Raw genomic sequence first — 26,045 nt, forward strand, 5'->3', positions numbered from 1 at the left:
GGCTCATTTTGTCCTCTTGGATTTCAGAAAGTGCTAAGACAGAGAGTGGCAAAAGCCCTCGAAATGCCGCGACTGTGTGTGAGGCTAAGTGCCGGTGCTGAGTGTTAATGGTTGCTTTTTGCTCCCCGCTCTATTGACAAAACTTTGACTGAAGAGTCGGAGTAAATCGACCGGTTACATCAATCTTGGAGATGTACCCATGGTTAGATAAGCCATCCGGCGGTGGACTGGCTTTAACACAGAAGTCGCTGGCGGTGCAGTGCTGTTGGGATGGTCTTGCTAAGCAGTTAAGTTTGGATGTCACCGCCAGTTGCTAAACTGTCGTCGAGGAATGGCATGGATCCAGAAGCTGCCACCAAAGCTTTAAACTTGACAGCGAACAATGAATCATCAGAGGTGTACAATGTAAACACCATATCAGAAGATTCCAAACTAGTGCTTATAATTCTTTATTCCTTCTCTGTGTCGGCCGCAATTATCGGCAACATTCTGGCAATTGTGATATTTTCTCGCGGTCACCGTTCACGAACGGATCTCCGGCCATTCTTGATCAATTTGGCCATTGCAGATTTAATCATGGCAATTTTTTGTATACCTTTTACCTTCACACTGGAGCTTCTACAGACCTGGGTGTTTACCGCACCTATGTGTCCCATCGTCCTCTTCCTACAACTGGTGTCCGTGACGGGAAGTGTCTCCACTAACATGGCAATAGGAATCGACAGACTCTGGGCGGTAGCCTATCCACTCAAATCCAGGCTCACCCATTCCAGATACAAACTTACCATTGCTATCATCTGGGGAATTGCTGTTTGCCTGTCTTCAGTCCAGCTTGTTGTTGGGCGGGTAAAAAACGACAACATTAACGGTGTTGACATTGTCCGGTGTTCCGAAGAATGGCCCGAACCATCAGATATGCTCATGAAGCTTTACACCATGTTCATTCTCTTTATTACTTACATCGTGCCGTTGACTATTTTGACCATTACCTACACTATAGTCGGCCGTCTTTTATCTCAAAGGCAAACTCCGGGCAACGCCGACGAATTTCGGGATACTCAACAACTGCGGTCAAAACGAAAGGTAAGAATGTGGTAAAAGTACGGACTGTCGCTCAACGTGCATTAGTTTCATTGATCTCTTTTAAAATGCTAATGAAGCATTTAACAATATTTTTACAAAGATTTATGACGAATACAAGCTATCAGCAAATGAGATTCCATGAACAATTCTGAAATGATCATAAATAGCGAAAGAAACACTTTTATATAGGTTTGACACTATTCCAATACAGCGGTTTTTGCTTAACAAATTTATTGCGCAGATTCTATTTTGAAAGTTTTCGAATGTCATTGTATATGATGAATTTATATTGGATATATTTCAGCTTGGAAGAAAAGCAGCTGGGGTTGATAATTTTCTACAGCATTTCTTCAGCTCCTCCTTCCTAATTGTGGACGTTTGATAAAAATTTAGCGAATTTACTGTGATAGGACTAATGTTGTTCGTTGTGATAAAACTCAACATCTGCAGGCAAGAAGCCTTTGGCTTGTTCAGCTGATACAGTTTTTATTTTGCAAACAAATGTCATCTATAGGCTGTGGTATATTTATCTTTCTTCACAATAAGAAGAATCAAATTAAGGCGCTCTTTCCTCTATAACTAGATAATTTTCAAATATCAATGGAAGAAAGGGGTTTCCTAAACATCTTTACTATGATTTTTGGTTTCTACTTCGATCTCAAACTGAAATTATGCACTAACGTACTCCACTTTTTGTTACATAAAACATTTGTTAACGACTGCTTTTTTCTACTTCACATGGTATAACGTGGTCTCTAAACTGCGCCACTGTACCTGCTAACGGTTTAGGGACATTTCTGTGAGGAAATAGAAATGTCTTATAATAGGCTCTGCTTGCCCCACGGTATCCGATAATGTATACGATAACGCGCTATAACGAGCCTTTCTCTCGCAATGCAAACCGACATAATGGATCGGCTAGCCTGAGTGGTATTGTTCCCATCATTATGCAGATGATTGTAACAATGCCACACTGTCCTCGTTATGAACGTATTGTTCCCAAGACACTATTCGCGTTCGTAGGTCATCCGATTCATGGCGCACAAAGCAAAGTTTTAGGTTTTGAGTTCACTGTAACCTAGTTTGATGCGAAATTAAATTCAAGTCATTTGGCCCAGTGGTTCAACGCGCTTCCATTTCAAACAAGACAAAGGTTCAATCCCATGCATTCTCAGACAGGGCTTTTTTTTATTTCCTAACTTTTATTATTCTCCGAGCTTTGGCGGCAATAAATGTTCAACGTCTCTCACTGGTGAGCTCTTGCATGGCGTCCAGCGACCACTTGCCTACGGCTTATATGACGTATGTCAGACGTGGGAGAGTTTACCAGTAACGTGTCATAGGTCGGTAGTATACACCCTGATACCAGTTGCTCCCCAAAACAATATTACTCGACATTGTAAAATTGAAAAATTCTGCAGTATGGCGTCAAGCAACAGTCAAGAAAATAATTAAATAAATCAAACGTCTTGTTGTATCAAATATTCTCCATGCCTATATACTTTTCTTACATTGATATCCTTTGGCGATGGAGCTTGTGTGTGCATATGTAAAAGCCATCACATTTATTATTAATAAATAGATTTTTCTCTCGAAATACTGGACAAAACCAGGCGCACCTTGTGCTGCGAGGCTGTCTAAGTTGTAACAGGTCTGTGAGATGGATTAAAAAATATATGACTTTCCATCTACACCAAATATGTAACCTACACGCCTTCTGTTTATTGATGTCGGCGCCCTAACCACGATACAACATACTAGGATAAACCTTCATATTTATAATTGATCATATTGGAATCACGCCGCCTTTTCTCGCCTATAGGACTGTCATAGAGGCAAACTTTGCGCTACATGTTCGCATTGCAATATTTTATATTATGGACCGGGCTAACCAATTTACACACATTATTTGAGTACGGCGGCGAAAGTCAAGCTATCTGTTTTCCCCGGAGCTTTGTCTTTATACCACCCTCTTGCCAAGGAATCATACCTGTAGATGACAAGGGAGAATACTTTACGAGAAATGAATTTTCATGAGCCTGTATTAAACCCGGGCTCTTTCCTTATTACTCCGACTCGGCCAATATCTTTGTATTCATTAGTATGGCATATTTGGCAAAATCCGATAGTAAATGTACCCAAATTGTATACTAGCCTTAAGGGATTCAAACATGGTGTATGGGCATCCGTTCGGTCAGCAACCCTTTTCTGTCGACCCGGGGACGTGAACTGCCTCCCAAACCCAGAATCTGTTTTCTACAACTTTACGAGATATTGAAACCATTCCACACACGTTTTCAATATTTGTTAACGTCAACCGCAAAACCTGGGCATGAAGTGACACATTAGTGGCATTGCTTGCGTCAAAGAATCCAAAGATCTTTCCATTGATGTGCACTTCCGGTCGACCGTAGCAACAATTTAACTAAACGTGGGTTTTCAACACGGTGGCTAACGGTATATTTATTACCTGCTTGTCCGACTTGTTACGACACCATAGACCTATGCTACAAATAACCAGGAATTTGTGACACGGTAACCCCGGAGGTATAGCCAAATAGTCGAATCGTATCCATGCATACAGATTAAAACATGTTTTTGAGGAAGGCTTTTAACAATAAATAAATAAATGAATAAATCTTTGTACAATACACCAAGGATTTCATGTAGGCAAAGCTAAATTATTAGATCGGTGACAGATGGATTGAGAGGTTGGCCAAGGTTATGACTAAATAAATTGGATTTTATTAGACAGTTACACCCGCTTTCCCAATCCGTCTGTTATTAAAGTTGCACAGCTGTAACATGCCATTGACATCCAACATTCAAATTTACATTGTGCAGCTCTGAGTATTATAATAAATCTGCACTTTTTGTCAACAGTAAAGATCCATTTAGTTGTGACTACGGTGTGAAGATTCAGGAGAGAAGTTGCGTGGACAACACGTTCAGACTCACAGGAACGCCTTGCAATATTTGCATCATAAATACGATCAAAGAAATAGGCTCAGCTTTTTAACCATTTAAAAAAGCTTCAGCCAGCAATGGACATTTCATTTCACTTCATAAACATTCTTAATTTGAATTTCTATTTTTCGTCAGAATCACTTTGAATATATTTTTGCTTTTTTCACTTCATCGATTCATTCATTGTTTTCCTTCTATTTAGCAACAAACTTGTAAACCTTGACGAATTTTTTATCCTTTCAAAACTTCAAGTTTTTCATTGATTTTACGTGAAAGACGACGGAACGAACTACTTTAGATATTCAGAGGGGAATTTGTGAGTTTGGGGTAGTATCTAAGTCTCTTCTGACTACCTAAGCAGAACCAGACTCTGGTGTAGACCCGGCAGCAGAAATTAAATCTGAGACCAGATCCTCCGTCGAAGATCAACTCTTGGCTTATCAGAAAGGTCCAACAAAGTGCTCTGGATAAACAGGTTTCTTGCCAGAAAGAGTACGTTAAATGAATTACTAGCTCCATTTATCGAGTTTTTGGAGTGAAGTGGGGAAAGTCCATCAATTTTGTGAGGCATAGGGCCGCTTCTGACACGTATGGGTGCGCCTAATTGACAATAAGCCGTGTTAAGTCCAATGATTCCTGGATGGTGTTTGATTCGCTGATGAACCCGCTAACCTCATCCACACTTATGTCAATAGTTATAATTGATTCTTATGAAAAATTGACGTCGTTAGTCTAAGAGTCCTTCGTACAACTGGTCGTTTGCGACGAAATTTAAAACAGATACAGGTCATTGAAGTAGGACGCAGATAATCTGGACATAACCAATGTCAGTTGTCGACAAGGGCACAAATCAGAGCCGGTTGTCAGCACAAGATCCTCGACCAATTCGTTGTCTCATCTTCCGAATCCGGGTATAAGCAAACTGGTTTCACTGGGTGAAGAATGTCCGTTACTTTAGTTATCGAACACTCACTCAGAATACCCTACAAATCTTTATGGGCACATATGGGCATCTGGTCATTGCCGTTTGGCCAATGCCAGCTGCGAAAGATAGAACGAACTGCCAAGATTTTGCTCAAAAGTGGTCCCCCAGAAGATCAAAGACCACATTAGGACATGAGTGAATAGATGGATTATTGAAAAAAAATTTCAGTAATAAGAGCTACAGCTGAAAAACTCACTGGCCGAAAGAAAGGCGAAATGAGTGGATGCATAACTTGACTGACTGAAGAATGAATAATCTCACGAAAGAAAAGAATAGAACTTAGTTACGGAATGGAAACAATACATAAACCACTGTATATAGTTTGGAAAGAATAAACCACAAGGGTCAAAGATGAAAAATGAAATTTATCGATGGAATCAATGAATAAATATCATCGACTTAATAATGATATTATTAAGCGATTGGTCTAATGCTTGCAGAATAGGGCTGAAATCGCTCCTCGGGCTTATGGAATAGTTCTTTGTAGGTTCCAGACGAGTGTACAAAAACTTCAATACTCACTGGATCAGCTGTAGTCTTGGTGATGAGGTATGGATTGCACAGGGTGAAAAAAGTTAAAGAAACTGAATCCCACCGTTGGAGGTGATAAACTTTAATCAATAAGGTAATCAGATGGCGTTATTGAAATGGGTCATGTCAAAGCAGTTGACGTGATTTTAAATCCAATTGAAGAAGATATGGGTACTTGAGCCGGATAGAAATTACACTTTCTACTCCTTGGTCATGGCCTTTGCTATAAAAAATGAAATGGTGTTTGGATAAAAAGCTTAACGTAATTGCAGAAGGATTAGTGTGGCGGCTTCCCGTAGCTCAACATTCTCCACTTATCATTGGCTTCCTGACCTGTGTTTACGTTTATGATTTTAAACCAATATTTCAGCCTGTAGATTATTTTGGAATCATGCCAAATAGCCAAAGTATTTAACCACAACTCGCTGATCCCCGATATGTAGGGATTTGGGGATTTTTGACGACTGAGCCTCGGTAATTCTTACAAGTCACGTACTGGTATAATTTTGGAACTATTCCTTTATTGTCCTAGGTGGTATGAGCGTAAAAACTTCAGGCCTTTAATACTCAAGCCCTTTCCTTCATCCTTCTTGGGTATGCAGTTCGAGTGCAATAGATCGCCTTTGGTTCATTTCATGAGTGGATGCATTACCCAAGTTTCCTTATATCGACCATAAATGCATTTAGGATCCTTTGTATTCTCTAAGAATTGGCAGTGTATATAATTTGTTAGCGCTGTTACCGTGCTGAACATATCGGCTGAGTCTTTGACAAAGCTGACTGTCCGCAATCCAGTTTCTTTTGCAAAGAATCCTAAGAATCAGTGATCCAATACATAGCCTCCGTAGTTTATGTGCCAACTAATGTAGAAGCCTATCCATTTAGGTGATTGCTAAGGCTGAGTGAGACTGATGTGGTTTGCACCAGGTTGTACTGGTTGAAAATACAAATGTACAGACACGATATTTAAAAAGATATCCTCGCAATGTACAATATCTGAAACCCACGGTTATATCCTATATCTGAATGGCCGACAGAGGTGAAGTGACATGTGTCGTAATTTACATTTCGGGTTCATCTTAGCTTGGGTTTCTTCGTTAGTTTTGAAATGTTACTCATCTAACGTGTATGGTTTCAGTACTTTCCTTGGGTAATATCCTTTACAAGTAATGCCTTCTCTAATTCAAACTTGGCTTCGTGATTGAAGACCTGCATGTCTTTCTGAACAAAAACATTTGAGTATTTTGTTGTTTTGACGTGGCCCATGGCAGAAAGATGATACATGTATAATGTTTAGCGTTAAGAAGGAGTGATGAATCTGCTGACAACATTACATTTCAGACCCTGCCCTCAAAGGTCGAGTAGAAGAACTGGCTAACATTTGCCGCAGGGTACTGCCATAAACGAGATTGTAGATTGTAATTTTCACACAGATATCTAAAGATTGATATTAAAGCTTAATTTAAGCCTTGGTGGCCAATTAAAATCCAATGAAAATGTAATGGTACAAGTCGACAATTATAAGGTAACCACAAATGGGTTGTGTGTCCCTTGAGTCATGTTTGATTCAAATTACAGGGTCCGTGATTGCAGTATAAAACTTCCCCAAGGGCCAGCAATTACTGAAACCGCCCTCAAAGTATTAAACTTGCAGGTTTTACTTTTTTTCAAATAATACTGCGATCTACAATTGGCACGTCGTTTGATAAAACTTCTTCCAAATCGTTAAATTTTTTAAGTTTAACGAGTTCGCTAATTTTCTAGGAGAGTACTTTTAATGTGTCATTCCCTTCTTTCTTTGTTCGAGATTCATTAAACTTAGCACCAACGTTACATTATTTTGGAGTTCTGATTCTAAATATTCGAATGTACGTATTGTTATAAATATGACAGTGCGACTTTGAATAAATCTACGTTTATTTACTTTGCCAGATATAATAACCTTAGTTAATTTTATGGAAAAGAAAACAATACATGTAGTTCTACTACTGTATGTTTGCATTAAAAGTATTGATACATAAACTAACGAAGATGTTTAGAATTTAAAAGAATGCATTCCACAAATTATGTAAACGCAATTTAAAGAAGCGTTGAAAAATGGTCCATGTACGCAAAACAGGAAACTACCGTTGAAAGGACAGGGGATTCAAAAATGAAGCAATTTGATTAGTCTAAAATAGGACATTAGCTACGACGCTACGTGCATATAAATTCTGGTTAAAGGTGTAGAGGAGACTGTGGATTTATAACTGTATAAAGAGAGCATTTCCAACAAACAAGAGGCAGTCTTTTTTTAAATATTATTTAAGCCTATTGCTTTAAACGTAACAATTAACATAGGAACTCCAAGGTGAATTGATTCTCTTGAACTCTTGCGGATTAAAACGCATGATTCATTTTTTTTCTAATTCTTCCATTTTTTGTAAAGCATAATGGAAGTCTGGTAACATTACGCAGAATTCAAAAAGCAATATAACATAATCACACCGAGTTTGACAGAAGAAAATCTCTTGGAAAACAAATGGTAAGAGAGGTACGAAATAATTGTGGATGTCTCTTTCACACAAGCTGAAAGTATTATTGAAGTTTTTAGGCTTACGACAGGTGCTAGATAAGCAAGGATTAGAAAATTACACTGTCAGATCACTTATTTTGATCTTTTTTTAACTTGTAACTTAACAAATGATGTGAAAATAGAAACATAGATAAAAATCAATGGTTTGCATATTAAATAACCATGTATGAACAAGAACGACTTGTTTAAAACATCTTTGAAATGGCTAGACATTCAAACGGGCTCTTAGCAAAAGTGTTTATATTTTAAAGAAATAATTTTCGTTATTTCAAATTTGTGCCACCATAAAAGAAAATCATTTTCAGTGCTTTTTACACCCATAATCGTTTTCTGTAAGATTTCCTCTCGGTTCGAGGAGCATATATTCAAAATGGAAAATGCTTGGCATACAATGGTCCACCGGTATAGCTGAGTTCATGGCTCTTCGTTGTGTATACTTACTTTGAAAAAAGGTTTAGAACACTGTAACCGTCTCAGTGAATGAATTTAAGATCATGTAAACAAATAGTCTGAACATTAAACATCTAAGTGTACACATGCTTTGTTGAAAGTCGCACATCGAAGTTTTACAGTGACAAGCGGCGTGGTGTAGAGTGTGTTACATGGTGTAGTAATTAATACTCTATAGTGTAGCATGGAGAGCTCAATCAGAGCAGCGACGACAGTGCGATATTTGGCAAATTGTCACACTCAACCGGTAAAATCCAGTAGTGATACACGAAAATGACGTGTTACGTGTTTAATCGTGACAGCATATTATTGTTTAATACTCGCTTTGAACACTACCCGGCGATGCCCCAGGCTAAAACCCACACTCTAACTGGTCTAACTGAAATGGGCAAGATTCCTTTACACATACTCTCGTAGAATCCCTTGTCTTCTGCGTTGTCTTGGTAATGTCCAGTCGAAATTCTAGTGGTGAAACAGTTTAAAGGTTTGAGCACTTAGCTGATTTACACTGCTGAACCGGTAATATTTGGAACTTTTTAACTGTGCGCCACTGGGCGTATTGTAATGCGAGATGAAGTGTACTATAATATTGTCCACAATACGTCTATTTCTTTTAGCCAATCGTCTATATTTAGTTGTGTGTAAAACTAGTCATACTAGCTACCAAAATTGCCTTCAGTCATATCCACGTGTAAGCTCTACACATGGATATGTTGGAAGTCCATATTCTTTTACAGAAGATGCAGTTCGAACGCTTGTAGTTTATGATCTCACTGCAGTAAAGTTTTCGAGCTGGATACCTTGCAAGCTATACTATCAGTTTTGTTGTAAGAACAATGAAGTCCATTCGCTGAAACAGTAGTGTAGGCTGTGTTACTGCGAGGAGTTTGGTCTAACTGCATGTTGGTGCAGCTACTGTAAACCAAATTACTCTCCGCGCCCATTGTCGTTTGTTTTTTAACAAGTATTACGTCATCCGAGGCAATGAGTTCTTGGTGTTGAACCTAGGCTTATGGAGTTTAACAATATGAATTAGAAAAAGCGTTCTAGTAGCATTTCCCTTACAATAATAACGTACAACACATCAATGTGTAGAGCAAGTGTTGTTACGTATCACTAACGAAGGGCAATTTTGGTAGAGGGTACGACTGATTTTACTGATAGTTGAATACAGGCGGCAGGCTAAAAAAAAATAGACTGTAGTTAGAGATTCTCACAGGTAAATTCATAACCGGGCACTAAACAATGAAATAGCATTTGTTGCTGTGTCGCTAGGAGCTCAGCACCGAAAGATAAGAGTAAGTAAACGCGACTGGTTGACCTGATGTCAGTATAATGTGACTGGGTGGGGTGTCATGCCTGGTGTTCTTCTCGCTACCCGCAGGCGTCACTTCCGAATAAGTCTTCTTCGTGATGTAACCAAAGATCTGACAAACAAGGCTCAGTGCGATACGTATGTTAAATACCCTGTGTTACGCCACCTTTTAAGTTTTAACAACTCTAAATTGAGCGAAGCACACTTTACAGTCCTGTATTTCTGCCACCAGTATGTGTATTTAAATTTTACACAGTACGATAACCACACATTGCTACCTTACCGACACAGGAAAAATACAATTAAAAAAAAAGAAAAGAAATAAAGTTACACGAAACTACTAATGACGTTTCCAGCGTAATAACGCAGGAGTCTCTCACCAATGCGGTCGCTGTGAGTTCAAGTCCAGCTCATGCTGGTTTTCTCTCCGGTCGTAAGTGGGAAGGTCTTTCAGCAACCTGCGGATGGTCATGGGTTTCCCCCGGGCTCTGCCTGATTCCCTTCCACCATAATGCTTACCGCCGTCGTGAAATATTCTTGAGTACGGCGTATTTATTTATTTGATTGGTTTCCATGCCATACTCAAAAGCACATATATTTTTTACAATGGTGGCCAGTATTATGATAGGAGGGAAAACAGTCAGGGCCTTGGGAAACCCACAAACATCCAGAGGTTCATCTTCAAATGAAAATTCGTAGATACAAAGACGAAGTTTTTTGTAAAATTTCAAATGACGCCATAACTCAGTATTCCTGTGTGTTGCATGCCGATGTTGTTGACTTGCCTGTGTCATGGCGGTATAATGATCGTACGCGTGTACTAATTCACCTTACTGGGCGACCATCTGCTGCACATTTTACAACCAGCATTGTTGTTTAATTAACACTAGAGGTAATTACAAGCTGCTGGCTAATCGCATGGCATTACGTGGATTGCCCTCTAAATGAGTGAAAGTCTTGTCAATGGCTTTTGTGAATACAGAACAACAGAGCGTGCAATGGTTTAATCACAAAATGGCATGCCCAGCGGCGTTTAACGGTTAAATACCCTGTGTTACGCTACCAGACCTTTCTAGACGTTGTTCGTACGCACTGGGTCTAACGTTATTGATCTGCTATATAAGTTCAACTCGTTGAACTTCTACAAATATGATACATCCGATAGCAACGCGTGTGTAAATACAGTAAACTCCAGTGCAAAGCGGAACGGAATACAACTCCCTCAACACGAGGAAGCCGGTTGGTTGTGCTTCAGACAACGCATGCGTGCCCTGTGAAGCTCCACCAGCGAAAGACGCCGAATCCACTCATGTCATGACTCTTAACTTTTTACGGAAAGGCTGCACTTGATTACTCATTACTTTTTGTGGGAGTCTTTGTGGCGTGTTCAAATGGCGGTAACTCCCAGCACGCCACCGACATAAGTAATGACATTTCACAACAAAAGACACAGAGATAGCATAACAGATTCAAAGCAACCAGAGAACAAAAGCAGTTTGATTAAAAATGTGTAATACACCCTTTCTCAAAATGTTCCCCCTTAAAAATTATTTTCCAGTAGAGACATTCGGATCCAAGTACATCGACACCAGGCTAGGAATATTAACGGAAAATAGATCTACTGGCGTGACCTCCACATAAATAGTATGTATTTTTAAATGCTTCCATGGAGATGCGGAAAATTAGCGAGTTCCTGTTACGGACCATTTCATAATGTGAACTTTTTGTGAAAACAGCCGATGTGTACCAGTATGCAGTATTTGTCTGGCAGAGTTGTACTTAATTCTAAACTCACAGAACTCGCATCCGTCTTGAACAAAGAGGCCGAAAACAGTTATTTCGGTGTTGTGTGCTGATGTAATACACAAGCTCTGCAGGGTTACAGCTGTTAACTATGTTATTTGATTGTGATTTGGACCAATTTCAGTAAACCAGCCAGTTTCCCATTGTATCTGGGCAATTAGGCGTCTTTTCAATGTAAAGAAGTAGTCATTATGAATTGGACTGGTCAATTGGGCTTTTTATGACTGTTAAAAGCGACCGTTATTCTTTACAGCATAGCCTGAGGTTCATTGGACAATGAAAAGGTGATTGCTGTTACATGGTAGACTGTCTGCAGCCATTGGTTTGTGCTAGCATCACGATTAGTGAGTTTCAACCTGGCCCAGGTGTTTAATGTTACTGGATGTTTCTTGGATGTCGCACATATTTCTTGTTGAGGACAAAAATCACAGGCACTTGATTTCCATAGAAGCTGATGCAATCTCTCCGACAGTAGGCAGCGAGCGCGAGTGGTATTGTGGGATGTCGCTACAAAGCTAAGTGAATTATAATACCGAGTGAGGCGAATGGCTGGACGCTCTGTGAGTTAGCGAGATCTTAAGTAACAGCAGAGGCAGTAACTGTGAGCTCTTGTCGCCCGTTATACCGTTACATCGATTACGTTTCTCTGATCGTTCGTGCGAAAATCCCAGCGGTTGCCCCCCTCCCTGCCTATTCCCGAGGCCTAATTTAATTGATTATAGCAATCGAAATGCCAATGTCATCACATTGGTTAATGCAAAGCTATGTCCCAGTACACTGGTTAGGTATCAAATTTCAAGGCAAGCTTCTACGCCACCACCCGCCTTATCTTGCAGGCAATAATCAGTGTTTGGCTTCGAAATATACAGATTGAAATTACTATTCACATGCGAAAGGACTATTTTATTTTTTAGAGCTTTAATTCTCCAATATCGATGTTTTTTTCGTGTGTGGGGGGATATTGGTTTACATTACTTGCACATACTATATCGATTTTGACATACTCCAATGTGTAAATAATTCCATTGCGAAATTCTTGTCATTCAACTCCTTATTCGTCTAAGACACTTTTTTCTCTGATTTTTTGATAAATTACAATCCTCATTCCATTCATCACAATAGCCGTAAGTCGGACCGATGGCTTGTTAACCATCCTCGTTATCCATATTGACATTATCATGTCCATAAAGGTATCCAGCCGGCAATCTCAGAAGTCTGCAAGTCTGTCTTCTACTCCCTCAGGATAGCTGTTTGGAAAGGCTTTTCATTCATAGGGAGAAACAAATTTGCTCATGGATATAAGGCGAATGTTGTCAGTGGAGTATACCTGCCACAGTCACTTGGTCCACGAGTTTTCAGAAGGTCCCCGAATAACTGAAGGAGATGAGACGTGCACAGGTCCTCAGTTCATCAATCTATTTCAGCCATCTTGCCCTTCTTTCCATCGAAATAAAATTAACATAAATCTTACTCATAGTACGCATTGTTACTGCATTAAATAAAATAGTTGTGTTTCCGAGCGCACCGCTTTCTCAAACAACCCTCATGGCTTATCTTACTTTGTGATATATAATTTATCTATTGAGTGATTATTGCTAAACTCAAAAATATGTTTCGAACTTTGCCAAATTTATCGCAGAGATGTTCAAAGTATGTCATATAGTAAAGACAAGTACTCTCCAACTAATCGCATGTAACATCGGAGATATTTGAATTTCGTGTGTATTTACTTTCGTATTGGATGCAACTATTGTGTTTAGTTCGATCGGTTAAAACTACCAAAACCCAAGCATCGTGTATCTTAAAACTGAACACGTCTGTGAAAAATGTAGGTTCACTTCAATATGTTCAGAACTGGTTGCATGTTGAGGGCCATTAAAGGAGAACAAAACTACTCGGAGCAATATCAATGTTTTAGCTTGCGTGACTTCACGAAGTAGTTGCCTGTTCTTTGTTGGAAATGTAGGCGTCTGTTAATGTCCGGTATGACTTAAATACCGAGACGTGAATGCCAATCTCAACAATGCCAGTCTCAACAATGGCCTCTTAAAGAATTAAACGGATTTGAAATTCTACAAGAGATACATTTTTCAAGCATTTTATCTGATAAATTGTACGTCTACGAAGACTTCCACGTCTCGTAATAATCTTATCGAGTCAAGATTTGGAAAAATGGTCATTGCCTAAGTTTTAGTTTGCCCATGGCTGCTAAATCATCTCAGACTGAACAAGAATCTCGTCTTCACTGTTATCTGATACACGCAATATTCAGTGAACAGAAACAGAAGAACGAGCTCCTGCAAAAACCAGATGGTACATGGTAATAGATATAGATTCATCATTCTATCTTCTTATTACCTCAAAGCAAAGTATTTTTGCGTTTTCTGACTCTCAGCCCGAGTCATTAGCCACATGTTACGTAATACTAAATGGTGAGAACCATTTATTGGCCCTAGATGATTTGAATCACCACTTGGCATTTGTGACAAATTTAATAAACGGAATGAAAAATTTCACAGTTCAATATGGCAACTGTCGAATCAACTGACGATGGAAAACAGAAAACAAGTTCTAAACCTAATACATATCTGTGGGAAATCCTAAAGGAACTGTTGGAAGGCTTTTAGATCAATTTTTCCATTGAACACTGAACGTGCCAGTTCTTATTCTCTTCATCAATGATTCTATCCATATCTAATATAAGACATTGTTCGTTGCTTTCAATTCCATTTCTATTGTGAATGTATGATTTCTAGTCATATCTACTCTTGGATCCAGTTACTAATCAGTACCATGTAAGTCGGCTGATTAATGTTAACAATGCTCTGGTCGTGAAATCCTCTTGTTCATTTTTTCATAAAATAAAAAATTCCTAAAACTACTAAATCGATCCTATCGTCTATGTCATTTACATATATTCGTTACTTCGTTATTACAGAAGATCCACAGCTGCTTGTTGTCTATGTCTGTTTAGAGGTTTACAAAATACAGAAGCGACAGTTTATTGTCTTGTCTTATTTTTACGTAGAAAACTTCTTGTCAGTGCCCTGTGTGTATTTGTCTCGAAGTCGTAAAGGGCCACTGAATGGATATTCCTAGAGTGTGATGGTAAAGAAAATTTACGAGATGGCGTTCGCACGTAAATGTGTTCCTCGTGTCTTGACAACAATTCTTTCTTTCTGTCAGACGAAAGAAATAGCAATAATTTGCTAAGATCTACCGAAGGCTATCCTAAAGAAAAAACGTATTTTTTGTTGCAAAGGCGTTCCGGCGCCTGTCAATGTGTAGGCGAATTATCTGGCTGCAAGAAAAATGGTGGCAAGCAAAACGAATGCATCTAGTATCGTAGAGGGCGCAAAACGTAGCCCCATGTTGCCGCTAATAATTACATAGCTTTGAAATAAATCACTTTCCAGTGATTTAAAAGCATGTTTCGCTTTGGGGCCTCCGTTATTTATCTCCGAACCTGAGCAAAATCTAATGAATTTTCAAGGGTAGCTGTGTACTGGGAATGGCTTTGTAACCGACAACAAGTACAAGCAATGTGAACGTGTTTTCAGACTTGTACGAATTTTACGTGGAGCACATGACCAAAGTTGTTGTTGTTGTAAAGTGTAACGGCATCACATATAGGGTAACTATCAAAGCTTTGAAAATCAAAGGCCTGGGCAGACAAAGAATTTAATTAGTCCCATCAATTTGCATGGACACAGCATCCGTTCTGTCGCCTCTAGCAATCATCCTCGCCATACTGGAATGCTTTTAATAACCAATTTACAACGCAAGCAGACAATTCCACGCATCATTGCGCCAATTACGGACGCTCAGAGGAGAATTCTGTGAATTGAAGTATAAAGCACGGTCCAGACGTTCGAGATATTGCAATCAGGCAAGTCCTAATTCACTGAGAGGACAAATAATGGACATGTGCGCCTTCCGGAGGTGTATGGGTCTCTACATGTAGTTCAGGGTGGCTTACCATTCTCAGGAATGCATCCAGTACTGTTACACAGCCTTGGACTCCCGAGACAAAAGCCCTCGCTGAGTGGGTCATCTACTGGGGTGTCCCGGAAGCGACTAACTTTTGACCAGCAAGGTCGCGCGTTCGAATCCACGTAGTCCTAGCTCAACTACCACTTTGCCAAGGAGGCTTGTAAGGTATTTGATCATGTGCGGTAATCACTTTACCCAAAAACCTGAGCACCGTCAGGGAGGGGAAATATTCTCCGTGCAAATATATAATTGCAAGAACACTTGTAGTAGCTGTTCCACTGAATGGTTTGATGGCTGTCTTTACATGGTATAGCAAAACTACCCATTTGCAAGATATTTTTACGATGAGGTGCGCAAAAACAATTTTACATGATGTGTAGCCATCGTGTTCATCAAGAGAAAGCCTCAGAACTTAGACCACCACTTCAATGTATTTGCCTTTGTCCAGTTTTGGTTCTTTCCGTTTTATTTTAATTCATTGGTCTTTTTCAAACAATTTGTGCAACTGAACATTGGCATAAATACTTAAATTTTTCTGAACAGCAAAAGATATATTTGATGCCATTCTGGGCATTGTCCACAAGGATTGATGTTGAATATCACACATCGTAAGCATTTTTCTTTGAAATTTGCGTATATTGTCAAGAAAAATATTTCACAAACTCAGAAAAAATGCTCTTTAGGATGTACGTCACTCAAGAAACTCACAAGCACACAGAAATCTCGGCAAAACCTTTCACAAAAATTACCTGGTCTTCAAGTTATAATTATATGTTCGTTTGGTACCATAGTATGGCTTTCAATCTAATGTCCCCAGTTTTTCTGGAGCTTGTTCCACTCACAAAGAATATGAGATAAAGATAATATATATGTGTAGTGCATGTTGCCTTTCGTTAGATACAGACTGAATTGAAAGCATGAATAGCCATTTTCATAGCCTAATGTATGGGCAATGCTGGTTGTTGTTGTGGTCGATTCAGAACCATTCACCCAATCGCTCCTAGCAAAGACGGCGTGTGAACCATTGTTTCCATTCCGTGGCTCAGTTGGTTAGCGCGCTAGTGCAGCCTAATGGCCCAGGAACCTCTCACCAATGCGGTCGCTGTGAGTTCAAGTCCAGCTCATGCTGGCTTCCTCACCGGCCGTACGTGGGAAGGTCAGTCAGCAGCCTGCGGGTGGTCGTGGGTTTCCCCCGGTCTCTGTCCGGTTTCCTCCCACCATAATGCTGGTTGCCGTCGTATAAGTGAAATATTCTTGAGTATGGCGTTAAACACCAATCAAATAAATAAATAAATAAATTGTTTCCATTAATCATTGAGTGATTGGGAATAAACGGTTGCAGGGGGAAAGGGGCCAGTTATCTCACGGCATGGAGTTGCTAGCCGTTTGTAAAATGTCTTGGCAGCAGAATCAGATTATATTATTTTGTTCATGTATCATTAATTTTTGTCTAAATTTAGAGCCTAATTTAGACAATGTACCAAGGCCATTTATAGAATAATTTTTACATTAATGACTTCACAGTTTTAACAAAGCACAATAGCGAAAGTGTAATATGCAATACTTCAATAGGACTGTAGGACTTTTAAAGGAGACTATTAACACTTTCTTAAGATCTTTGGCCGCATATTTCTGGGTGGTGAAAGCGGCCTGTCCAAAAATAGGGGAAATATAATTAGCGCTAAGTCAACACAAATTGAACCTGTCAGAAAACACCCTGGTATGATTTCTTATACCCATCATTATAGCAGTACTACATACACGGAGAGATGACATGACAATTACACTTCGCGTTGAACGATTCAAGTCTGTGTCCTTGCATATTTGTGCTTGAATGGTAGGTTGGCCGTTTTATTGCTTGCATTGATATGCTACGGATACCCGCGAATGATTAGGCACTTGGTCTGCTCTAAAGAGCTGTGTAAACGATAGGAGGGGTTTGATTTGACCATATGTCCCTGGGGTAGTAAACGTTACAGTCTACCAAGTACTCTCTAACCAACTACTCATTACAATGCCTGATTCCTCATTTCCGGGTGGCCTTGTGCAATTTTCCCCCAGCGCTCCAGAGTTAACATAGTCTCTATTTGCACAGCCCATTGGAATGCAGTCGCACGTTAAGATATGAAAACCTCACATCATGCGCTGGCATTCCATGAGGAGGAACTTTTTCACTATTTTCTAATGATAATAGATTCAAATTCAGATCTGTTAAATAATAATCTTCAGTTGCGTAGTAACCAGATAATAGATTCCAGCTATGGAAAACATTAGGAGCACGGGCTATATAAGGAGTCCAAACCGCAGTTAAAACACACGGTTTTCCGCTGTAACGCTGTATTGCTGTGTTAAGTGTTTTTATGAGTACATTGTATACACAGAAACTTTTAATGTACAGAAAGAACTTACATAGCTTTGAATCTCAATGTCAAAAAAAAGGAAAAGAGTGTTACGAGATGTTTTTCTGCAAATTTTTCAAGGCATTCTGAATGATAACCATTTATAAACCAGAAGTTTATAAATCAAGGAACGCATATTTCATATACTTTATGTCAAACTGCTGTAATAAAAACTAGTTTATAACTTTGAAATCGCATTATTTAATGAACTTTTAGATATTTTTTAAGCACGTGAAAGACATGGAAAAATAAAATGTGCTGATTAGCCTGAGTTTTCCTGAGGATCGATCGATGTTTAGCCACGTCTTTACACACAAAAACGCGAAGCTAAATGGCTGTGCAATACGATGCATGGTTTCACGTACATAGATCTTCATGGGACAATTTTGTTATTGTAAATGGATGCACCTTTTAATCAATGAGACTGTTACATTTAGGATTTAGTTCACATGAACACAAACTACTTTGTCACAGAACATGGTGTGCCGTGAGTTTGCGTCTGTATGTGGTCTAAAAAATGATTCCACCTTGTAGTAAATTAGTAAAGCTCTGAGGGTTCATCCTGGGTAATGTAGGTGTCGAAACAGACATTCGCATATCAATCGTCACCAGAAATACACGTTCCAAGGCAATTATTGGACGACCAATTTCCAAAACAACGTTCGGCACAAATTACCCAAGAACAATGAGAATATTAAAGTAAGAAATTGGGACGAATTCTTGTAAAGATATGCAGTCAGCTTTCAAGCCTTCCCATTGTGCTGTAAAAAAAATGTTTCAACGCGCATGCCTGAATTAGAAAAAGTCAGAAAGAAAACATAGTGTGAAAAAGCTTTTGTGTTTTGATATTTAAATTCTGTTACATCTATGTGTGTTTCAGGTTGTCAAGATGCTTATCACCATTGTGCTAGTGTTCGGCCTGTGCTGGTTGCCACTCCACATCTTCATGCTTCTCATCCACTTTAGCCCTAGCATGCTCACCTACATGAGCCAGTCGGCAGATCTGGAACGTTTACTGCAAGGCATTTACTTCAGCGTCCATTGGCTGGCCATGTCAAACAGCTTTGTTAATCCCATCATTTATGGTTCGATGAACGAAAGTTTTCGGGTAAGTCTCTTGTGAATGGGAAACTACCCGGAATTTGCTTCTGCATTATTAGCCAAAGTTATTGCCATGTTGCGTTTCATCGCGGCTATTAAAACATTATAACTACGACAGGCCGTCATCGCCATAATACGGACAAACAGCTTTATTTACGGTCCTTTGTTTCGATAGTTACAGCATTGAAAAAGCTCGATAACAGCTAAATATTCCTACCCTTCCTCTCTAAAAAAAATGCTTAAGCCTCGAAGTGCGCAAAATCTTTCTCTAACTATGCCTTGTCAACACTTTTAATTTCCTAGAATCTCGACTCTCTCGTGTTACTGCCATAGGATCTGTCTGATTATCTGGAATTGTTGAAAAGTTTTGAATACTACACACATATGCCTCTCGGTGATATCTGGCTGACTTTCTCCCTGTTCATTCCGGACATAACCTTTCATCCACCACGCCAATCTTTTCCAAGTGTTATCGTTTACATATGGGACAGGATGACGTTTCAGCACAACAAAGCTAACCAGATTTCTGTGATGTTAGTTGAACTTTTTATATCTCTGATCACCCTAACATAGATTTCGAATGATTTAAAGCGTATCCATCCATTTCTATATAAAGTCTTACAAAAGACCATTTCCTAGATATGGTCTTTAGACCTTAACATTTTGATCACCTTATATATGTTATCATGAGACAACGCATACGGCCTAGCATGAATACAACATAGGTAACAATAAGTTCCATTAAAATTCCAAATACAAAAGGCTTTAAAAATTGGTACATGTTGCTGTCACTGAGAGGTTAGAATAAGGAAACGAGGCTGGTCGGTCCGGTATCAGTATAATGTGACTGGGTGGGGTGTTATATCTGGTGCCTTCAGCCTGATCCTCGTCGCCATATGGCTGACAAATTGTTAAGTGCGACGTAAAACTCCAAGCATACATTAATATACAGATATATATTCAAAAGACATATGACGCCCTGCCTACATTTCAGTGGTCATCATCTCTGCATGTCTGTATATTGTACGTACACCGCTATAACAGGTACATTTATACCAAGGATATTCCAGTACCCATCCATGGTAGACATCCCGAATCGCGTGACATGTCAACATCCATCTCTTCTATGTACTAGAGTCTGCGAACCTGTCATTAAAAGAACAGAAAGCCTTGTGTTCAAGTACGGATCTTCCCGTTATACTTATTCGTGCCATTCTCAAGTGTCTTGTATACTGCTCGTTAATCACCAGTACAACCAGAATGAACACTATAAAGTTTAACAGTAGCAAAACGATCCGAAAGTTGAACTTCCTTTTCGTTCGTACTCTACTGTATTCAAAAAAGCTAATAAGACACGGAGTAATATTCCATGGTTAAAAACTAAATGAGCCCTTATTTTTTTTAATTGAGCATCTCTTCTTTTATTGATTACAGGCCGATCTTCGTTGCCTTCTTATTGGGGTCTTTCCTTGCTTGGAAAAGTGTTGTGGCCGGAAATATACGTTCGCTACTCTGAGCAGCCGACGCCGTCTCCCAGGTTCGAATTCGAGTGGGCAAAAGATGCTAGAGAAAAACACCACTGTTCGTTTACTGGCTGCCCGCACCCGACCTCATGGCGCTCGACAGAACTATATCACAAACGGAAACTGTATCCACCCAAAGGGTGCTTTCTTGGACAAAGCGGATCAGCCTGTCATGGACGAATGTGAGGATACAAGGTAGTGATAAAGGTCAAGGTCAAACCAACTCTGCCCGAGTGCAACGAAATTTTCATACACCGACAGAGAAAGGGTGAAATAAGTCTACAACTCCGTTAACATTCTATAGACAAGGGTATGCGTGCTAGAATCTCCGTTCCATGGGACGTGAACAGTTTGCTTTAACACCCCTTCTACACCGAGCACCTTTCTTCTCGTCCATCACCCTCCACACTTCAAACCCTAGAAGGCGGTCAGGGTCTTTCTGACCGCGGGGAACTATGTGGTTATAGAATGACACGGCGTGAGATTACGGCTGTGCGCAATCGTTGCTCGAGGTTACCATTGACTGATGAAGAGAATATTTGCAGTGGGAAAAACCGGGCATTGCGTGTCAAATTATCCTGCTACTTAGACTTTCATTCGCAAATACACCACGCAGCGAATATACAGAAGATTTTCTTTTGTCTCTGTGTAAACCCGATTGTCTGGAGAGCCAGTCGGCTCATGTTCAAGTCTAGATACAGGAACCTAGTTTGACAAGCTTAATGGACAGCTTAATAACCTATCTGAAAGCATATACAGCACTAACTGTATTCTCGTGGAGATCTACTTGTTATCAATGGTGCTGTGTGTATGAATCTGTAAGTGTGAAAACCATAGCTACAGTGTCTGTAAGTATGTTAAATTACAGAATTTTGCACCAAACGTCAATAAATATTGAACAACAGTCTGGCTGAAAATCGAATGGTTGAAGTTGTTATTGACATACATTTTCCATTCTTTTTTAAACCGTTGCATTGTTAGTTGTGACATCAACAGATAGCCATTGCACGTACACACTTTCCTTCCAAAACTAAATGTTAGCAGTTGGTTTGGTTACTTTTCACCCTTTGTAGATAAGCTACTTTCTCCCTATCATAGTAATCTGTTTGGTTTCATTCCATTATATACGGTCGCTTATGACAGCTGGCTTTCTTGTGATACAGGCGGTGTTTTTCTTATGTACATTTTGTTCATTTTATTTACGGTTTGACACTCAGGTACAGAAAAACCATTGACAACCTTTACCCTTTTTCAAATTCTGTTGTATATGATTTGTTCGATTTATATAACATAAACATCTGTTTGTACTAAGAAAGACACGTTTTTTTATGATTTCATATGTAGGTATCTAACGAAAAGCTGCAACAATACACAATCAAACATGAAACTGTGAATCGTCCCCAAGGCACATATTTCTCGAAAAGGAGGCATGTTTCATTGTTACAAGACAGATAATAATTTTAAGTCATCACAAGGCACACGCACAGTGATGGAGGCTTCTATGCGGGAAACCTAATTGTCATAGCGTCCACCTCGAAACCGGAAGACCCCGGGATCAAACTCGTGTCGGGCCATACCAAAGATTTAACAATGGCACTGGATGCTGCCTGGCTTGGCCCTCAGCACTGAGAGGTTAGAGGAAGGGAACAGGACTGGTTGGACCCGTCTCGGTATAATTTGACCAGATGGGGTGTCATATCTGGTGTCTTCAGCATGATACTTCAGGGAAGGATGCACTTTGGCATGGACTCGCCATGCCACAAAAAGACACTATGTACATCTGTTAACTCATCGTCGTCATATGATTGAAAATTGTAAATACGACGCTAAACCGCATGCATGCATACACACGTACATAATACATACATTTATTTATTTATTTTATGCGGAGAAAAAAATGGCATTTTTATCAAAGCCAATCACGGAAAGGCCATTGTAGAACGCAGTTGGCGACAATCGCCTGATTTCTCCTGTAGCTTTACTGATAACAAGGTAAATGATGGTACGAGTTGACGTAAAACTTTCAGAAATATATGCTGACGTTGCAAAAACTGTCCCTCTGCAAATGTATGATCTTGTCAATATGATTACTAGTAAGACAGATCTGTTTATGCCTGCTTAATGGCGCTAACAAAGTTATGCTTTCCGTTTGAAGAAATATGAATAAAAGCGATGTACAAATTTACATAGGGAACTGTCTAAAGACTTGTTAAAAAGGGAATATTAAAGCTGAGGCATGATCAAGTGTAGGAGACAATCATGATACCCAAAACACCATGTGGCATAATCTTACAGTCTTGGAGAAATTTCAGAGTTATGCCGTGCTTTTCAAGTTGTAAGATGCCAAACGTAGAAGCCAGACCCCGTTGTTAGTACTGGAGTCATATATGTCATGTGGTTTATAGTGTTCTTTGCAATTGCTAATATCTGCTTAGACCGTTGCAATTATTTATTGCTAGGTTTGTTAATCTCAGATCAGGAATACTGGAAATGAAAGTTTATTGTCTATTCCCCTTCTATTTTTAGTGATTTTACAAAAAGCCTGCAGAATAAGTCTAAGTGAAAACTTTGTAAGCATGGTGTTAAACACAAATCAATCAGTAAATCAAATTGAATATTTAGTGTCACGCTGCACGCATTTACGAAGATGTGGGACAGTGGTTATGAGATGGCGCTATATAGCAATTGTCGTTGTTGTGCTAGGTTAAAAATTTCCAGTCCTCCAAGCACCCTGTCTATCCCGAGCACCTGTCATAATGGCTTAATAAGAGTACTCCAAACTTTGTATGAAGACCTGAAGGACACAGTCTTCATTGGTCCACCTACCAACTGTCCAATTATCTGAGGTGCTCAAATAAACGAATACAAGAAAACTTAGACAAACAAAATCTAGCTAACTGACACTATTGCCTGTATCGCTTCATCGATGCTTCAAATGTCGTGAAACACAGCCGTCATTTCCGTTAAGTCTACAGGCATACTGCTTTACTGAATCAGGTTGTGTGACGCACCCATTAACACACTTATGGAGCCCCATAGAATCCCATAGACGTACAGACGAATAAGTTTACACTGAGATTCCTTGGAAATGGATCTATCTAGCATGACGATATCAGAGCCCCCAATTGACGCATCAGATTGAAAGTCTGTTATCATTTATTTATACCAGTTCAACCGGTATGAGTTGGAAAGTTGATCTTACATCATATTGGTTCAGCCAGCGCTCATCTGGTTTACTTCTGCCACATTTCCCAAGAGATCGGCACTACGTGCCAAGCTACACTGGCGATCCTATGAGATAGCTATATATTCAATTACCGAATGCAAATGCTATAGATCCCCTCCTAGAAAGGCGCTAGAGGGTGTGTGACCCATTGGCGTCCAATAGTCCAGCGTTAATTTATCACATGCTCTTCTCAAGCCGGTTCCTGTGAATTAGCAGGCTGCCTTGTGTCATAAAAACGCATTTAAAACTGATCGCTCTTATATTCACACTTCATGCTCAACAGCAAAAGAACAGCCCTTGGAAATGCTCAAGCCTCGTCTCCAAGAGGCACATGTTGTAGTCGCATAAATCTAGCGACTGAGGATGAAGTTTTAATAAAATCTATGTTTGACGAACAAACGACTGACTGAATGATTGCTCAACAACCTACCACTTACAAGTTTGCTACAACATAGTAGCGAGTGAACCAAGAAGGCAGTCTTGAAGATTGTCCTGGTGAATGCATTTTATAGTGTGGGTTTAAGTTTACTGACGTTGGTGCAAACGTGGTACGAGCCTTACAGGTAACTCCTTCGCCATCTAATGAGGATGAGATGTGAGTTCAAATCAACATTACATAATAAGGTATATTTTCCCGCTCAATATTGAGCAACAGATCGGCAGACAGAGTGGCCGACTCTGCTGTTATCAGCCAAAAACAAAGTGGATTTTATCAAGTCATATAGACCTTTAATTGTATGAGATTGGGGGCTTGTTCATTTGTTTGAACCAATGAAAGAAATCTTTAGTGTGGAAAAAGTAAACATTTAGGCGACGAAAACCAGGAAAGTTAATCTTGTCAACTGTTTTTTGTGTGAAAAACGTGTAAATTTGCCAGATTTTAATCCAATAAAACAATCTTCTTCAAATCAAACATGCTATCACCGAATAACGATAGTATATTTCAGCATTTGCGATATGTGGGTATCAGTAAGACACTTTCTTAAAACGAAACAGAGACATATAAATCATCAAAGACGGGTGATGACGACACAGTTGAAAGGGTATCTCTTTAAATCGTCGGACACATCGGTACTGATTCCATCCCAGTCTGGGATAGGGAATTTTCCATATTCCCATGCAGTCATTGTTGGTATACAGTGGTATACAGCGCTCGTCACGCGGTTTGGCTGGTCTTGGGCCAGTGGACATCAACATAAGCACTGAGTTACTGTGCAGGTGCTGACTGGCGAGAGCTTTTTTTTACCAATCAGGGTGTCCGTCTTAAGGTGTTATCCTTTCACAAGATCGATTAAAAACATGTTCAATATGGTCATGTGAGGGAGATTCGGAGATGTGTTCTCAGATTTCATTGGATGATCTAGTCAAAATTAACCCGGAAAGCTAGAGCGTTGCAAAAAAAAATGAACGGATCATCCGCAGCAAAGTGAATGAGAACTGTAGATATTGTCAGAGGTTGTACACGGGAAGTTACATGATCGTTAGTTACGTGTAGGTTATGTGGTATCCTTGTTGCTCCCGTTACCTACACACATCAGACAGACAGAAAACTCACTCTCATATTAATTTCATTTGTATATTAAGGTGAATATATACACATTTAGACCTAATACATCTTGTTCATTTCGCAACAATTACTTTTGCAAATTATTGTCCTTTGAAGATGGGGATTCTCCTAACGTAGTAGTCGGTAAATCATAATCGTGTGAAGAATTCTAAATTTTCTGAATTCGTCAGAAACACACGTCCGCAAATTTTAAAACAGCTCAGATGTTTCAACTGTGTATTCAGCTTGGTTGTCCTTTCCTTGTTCAGACCCAAGTCAATTGAGAAAATGTCAGGTCTGAAAAAGAGATTAATGCGAAGAATAGCGTGTCTGCTTACTTGGATTACCTTTCTTACTTGAGCACATGCTAAACGCTCACGTGTCACTGGAGAGCCGGTTCTATCTAGAAGATATTAATCATACATTCCGCGGTGCAGATGACCCTGTCTCGTCCAGCAAAGGCCACCTCGAACACCCCTGATATCTCCAGCTACACTAGCTAGCCTGTGTTCTTCTCAATCTGACTGATTTAACACAAACTATATCTT

General features: G+C 39.6%; 1 protein-coding gene across 1 annotated transcript; it reads left to right on the top strand.

The window, feature by feature from the left end:
• The first annotated feature begins 469 nt into the window (after positions 1–469).
• Positions 470–21,602, top strand: LOC135461247 (RYamide receptor-like). Its single transcript, XM_064738252.1, has 3 exons — positions 470–1,083; positions 18,982–19,209; positions 20,637–21,602. Exons 1-3 carry the CDS (start codon positions 577–579, stop codon positions 20,922–20,924), a joined length of 1,023 nt encoding a protein of 340 aa, XP_064594322.1. The 5' UTR covers positions 470–576; the 3' UTR covers positions 20,925–21,602.
• Positions 21,603–26,045: the final 4,443 nt, after the last annotated feature.

Source organism: Liolophura sinensis, chromosome 1 (assembly GCF_032854445.1).
Source record: "Liolophura sinensis isolate JHLJ2023 chromosome 1, CUHK_Ljap_v2, whole genome shotgun sequence".
Taxonomy (NCBI): domain Eukaryota; kingdom Metazoa; phylum Mollusca; class Polyplacophora; order Chitonida; family Chitonidae; genus Liolophura; species Liolophura sinensis.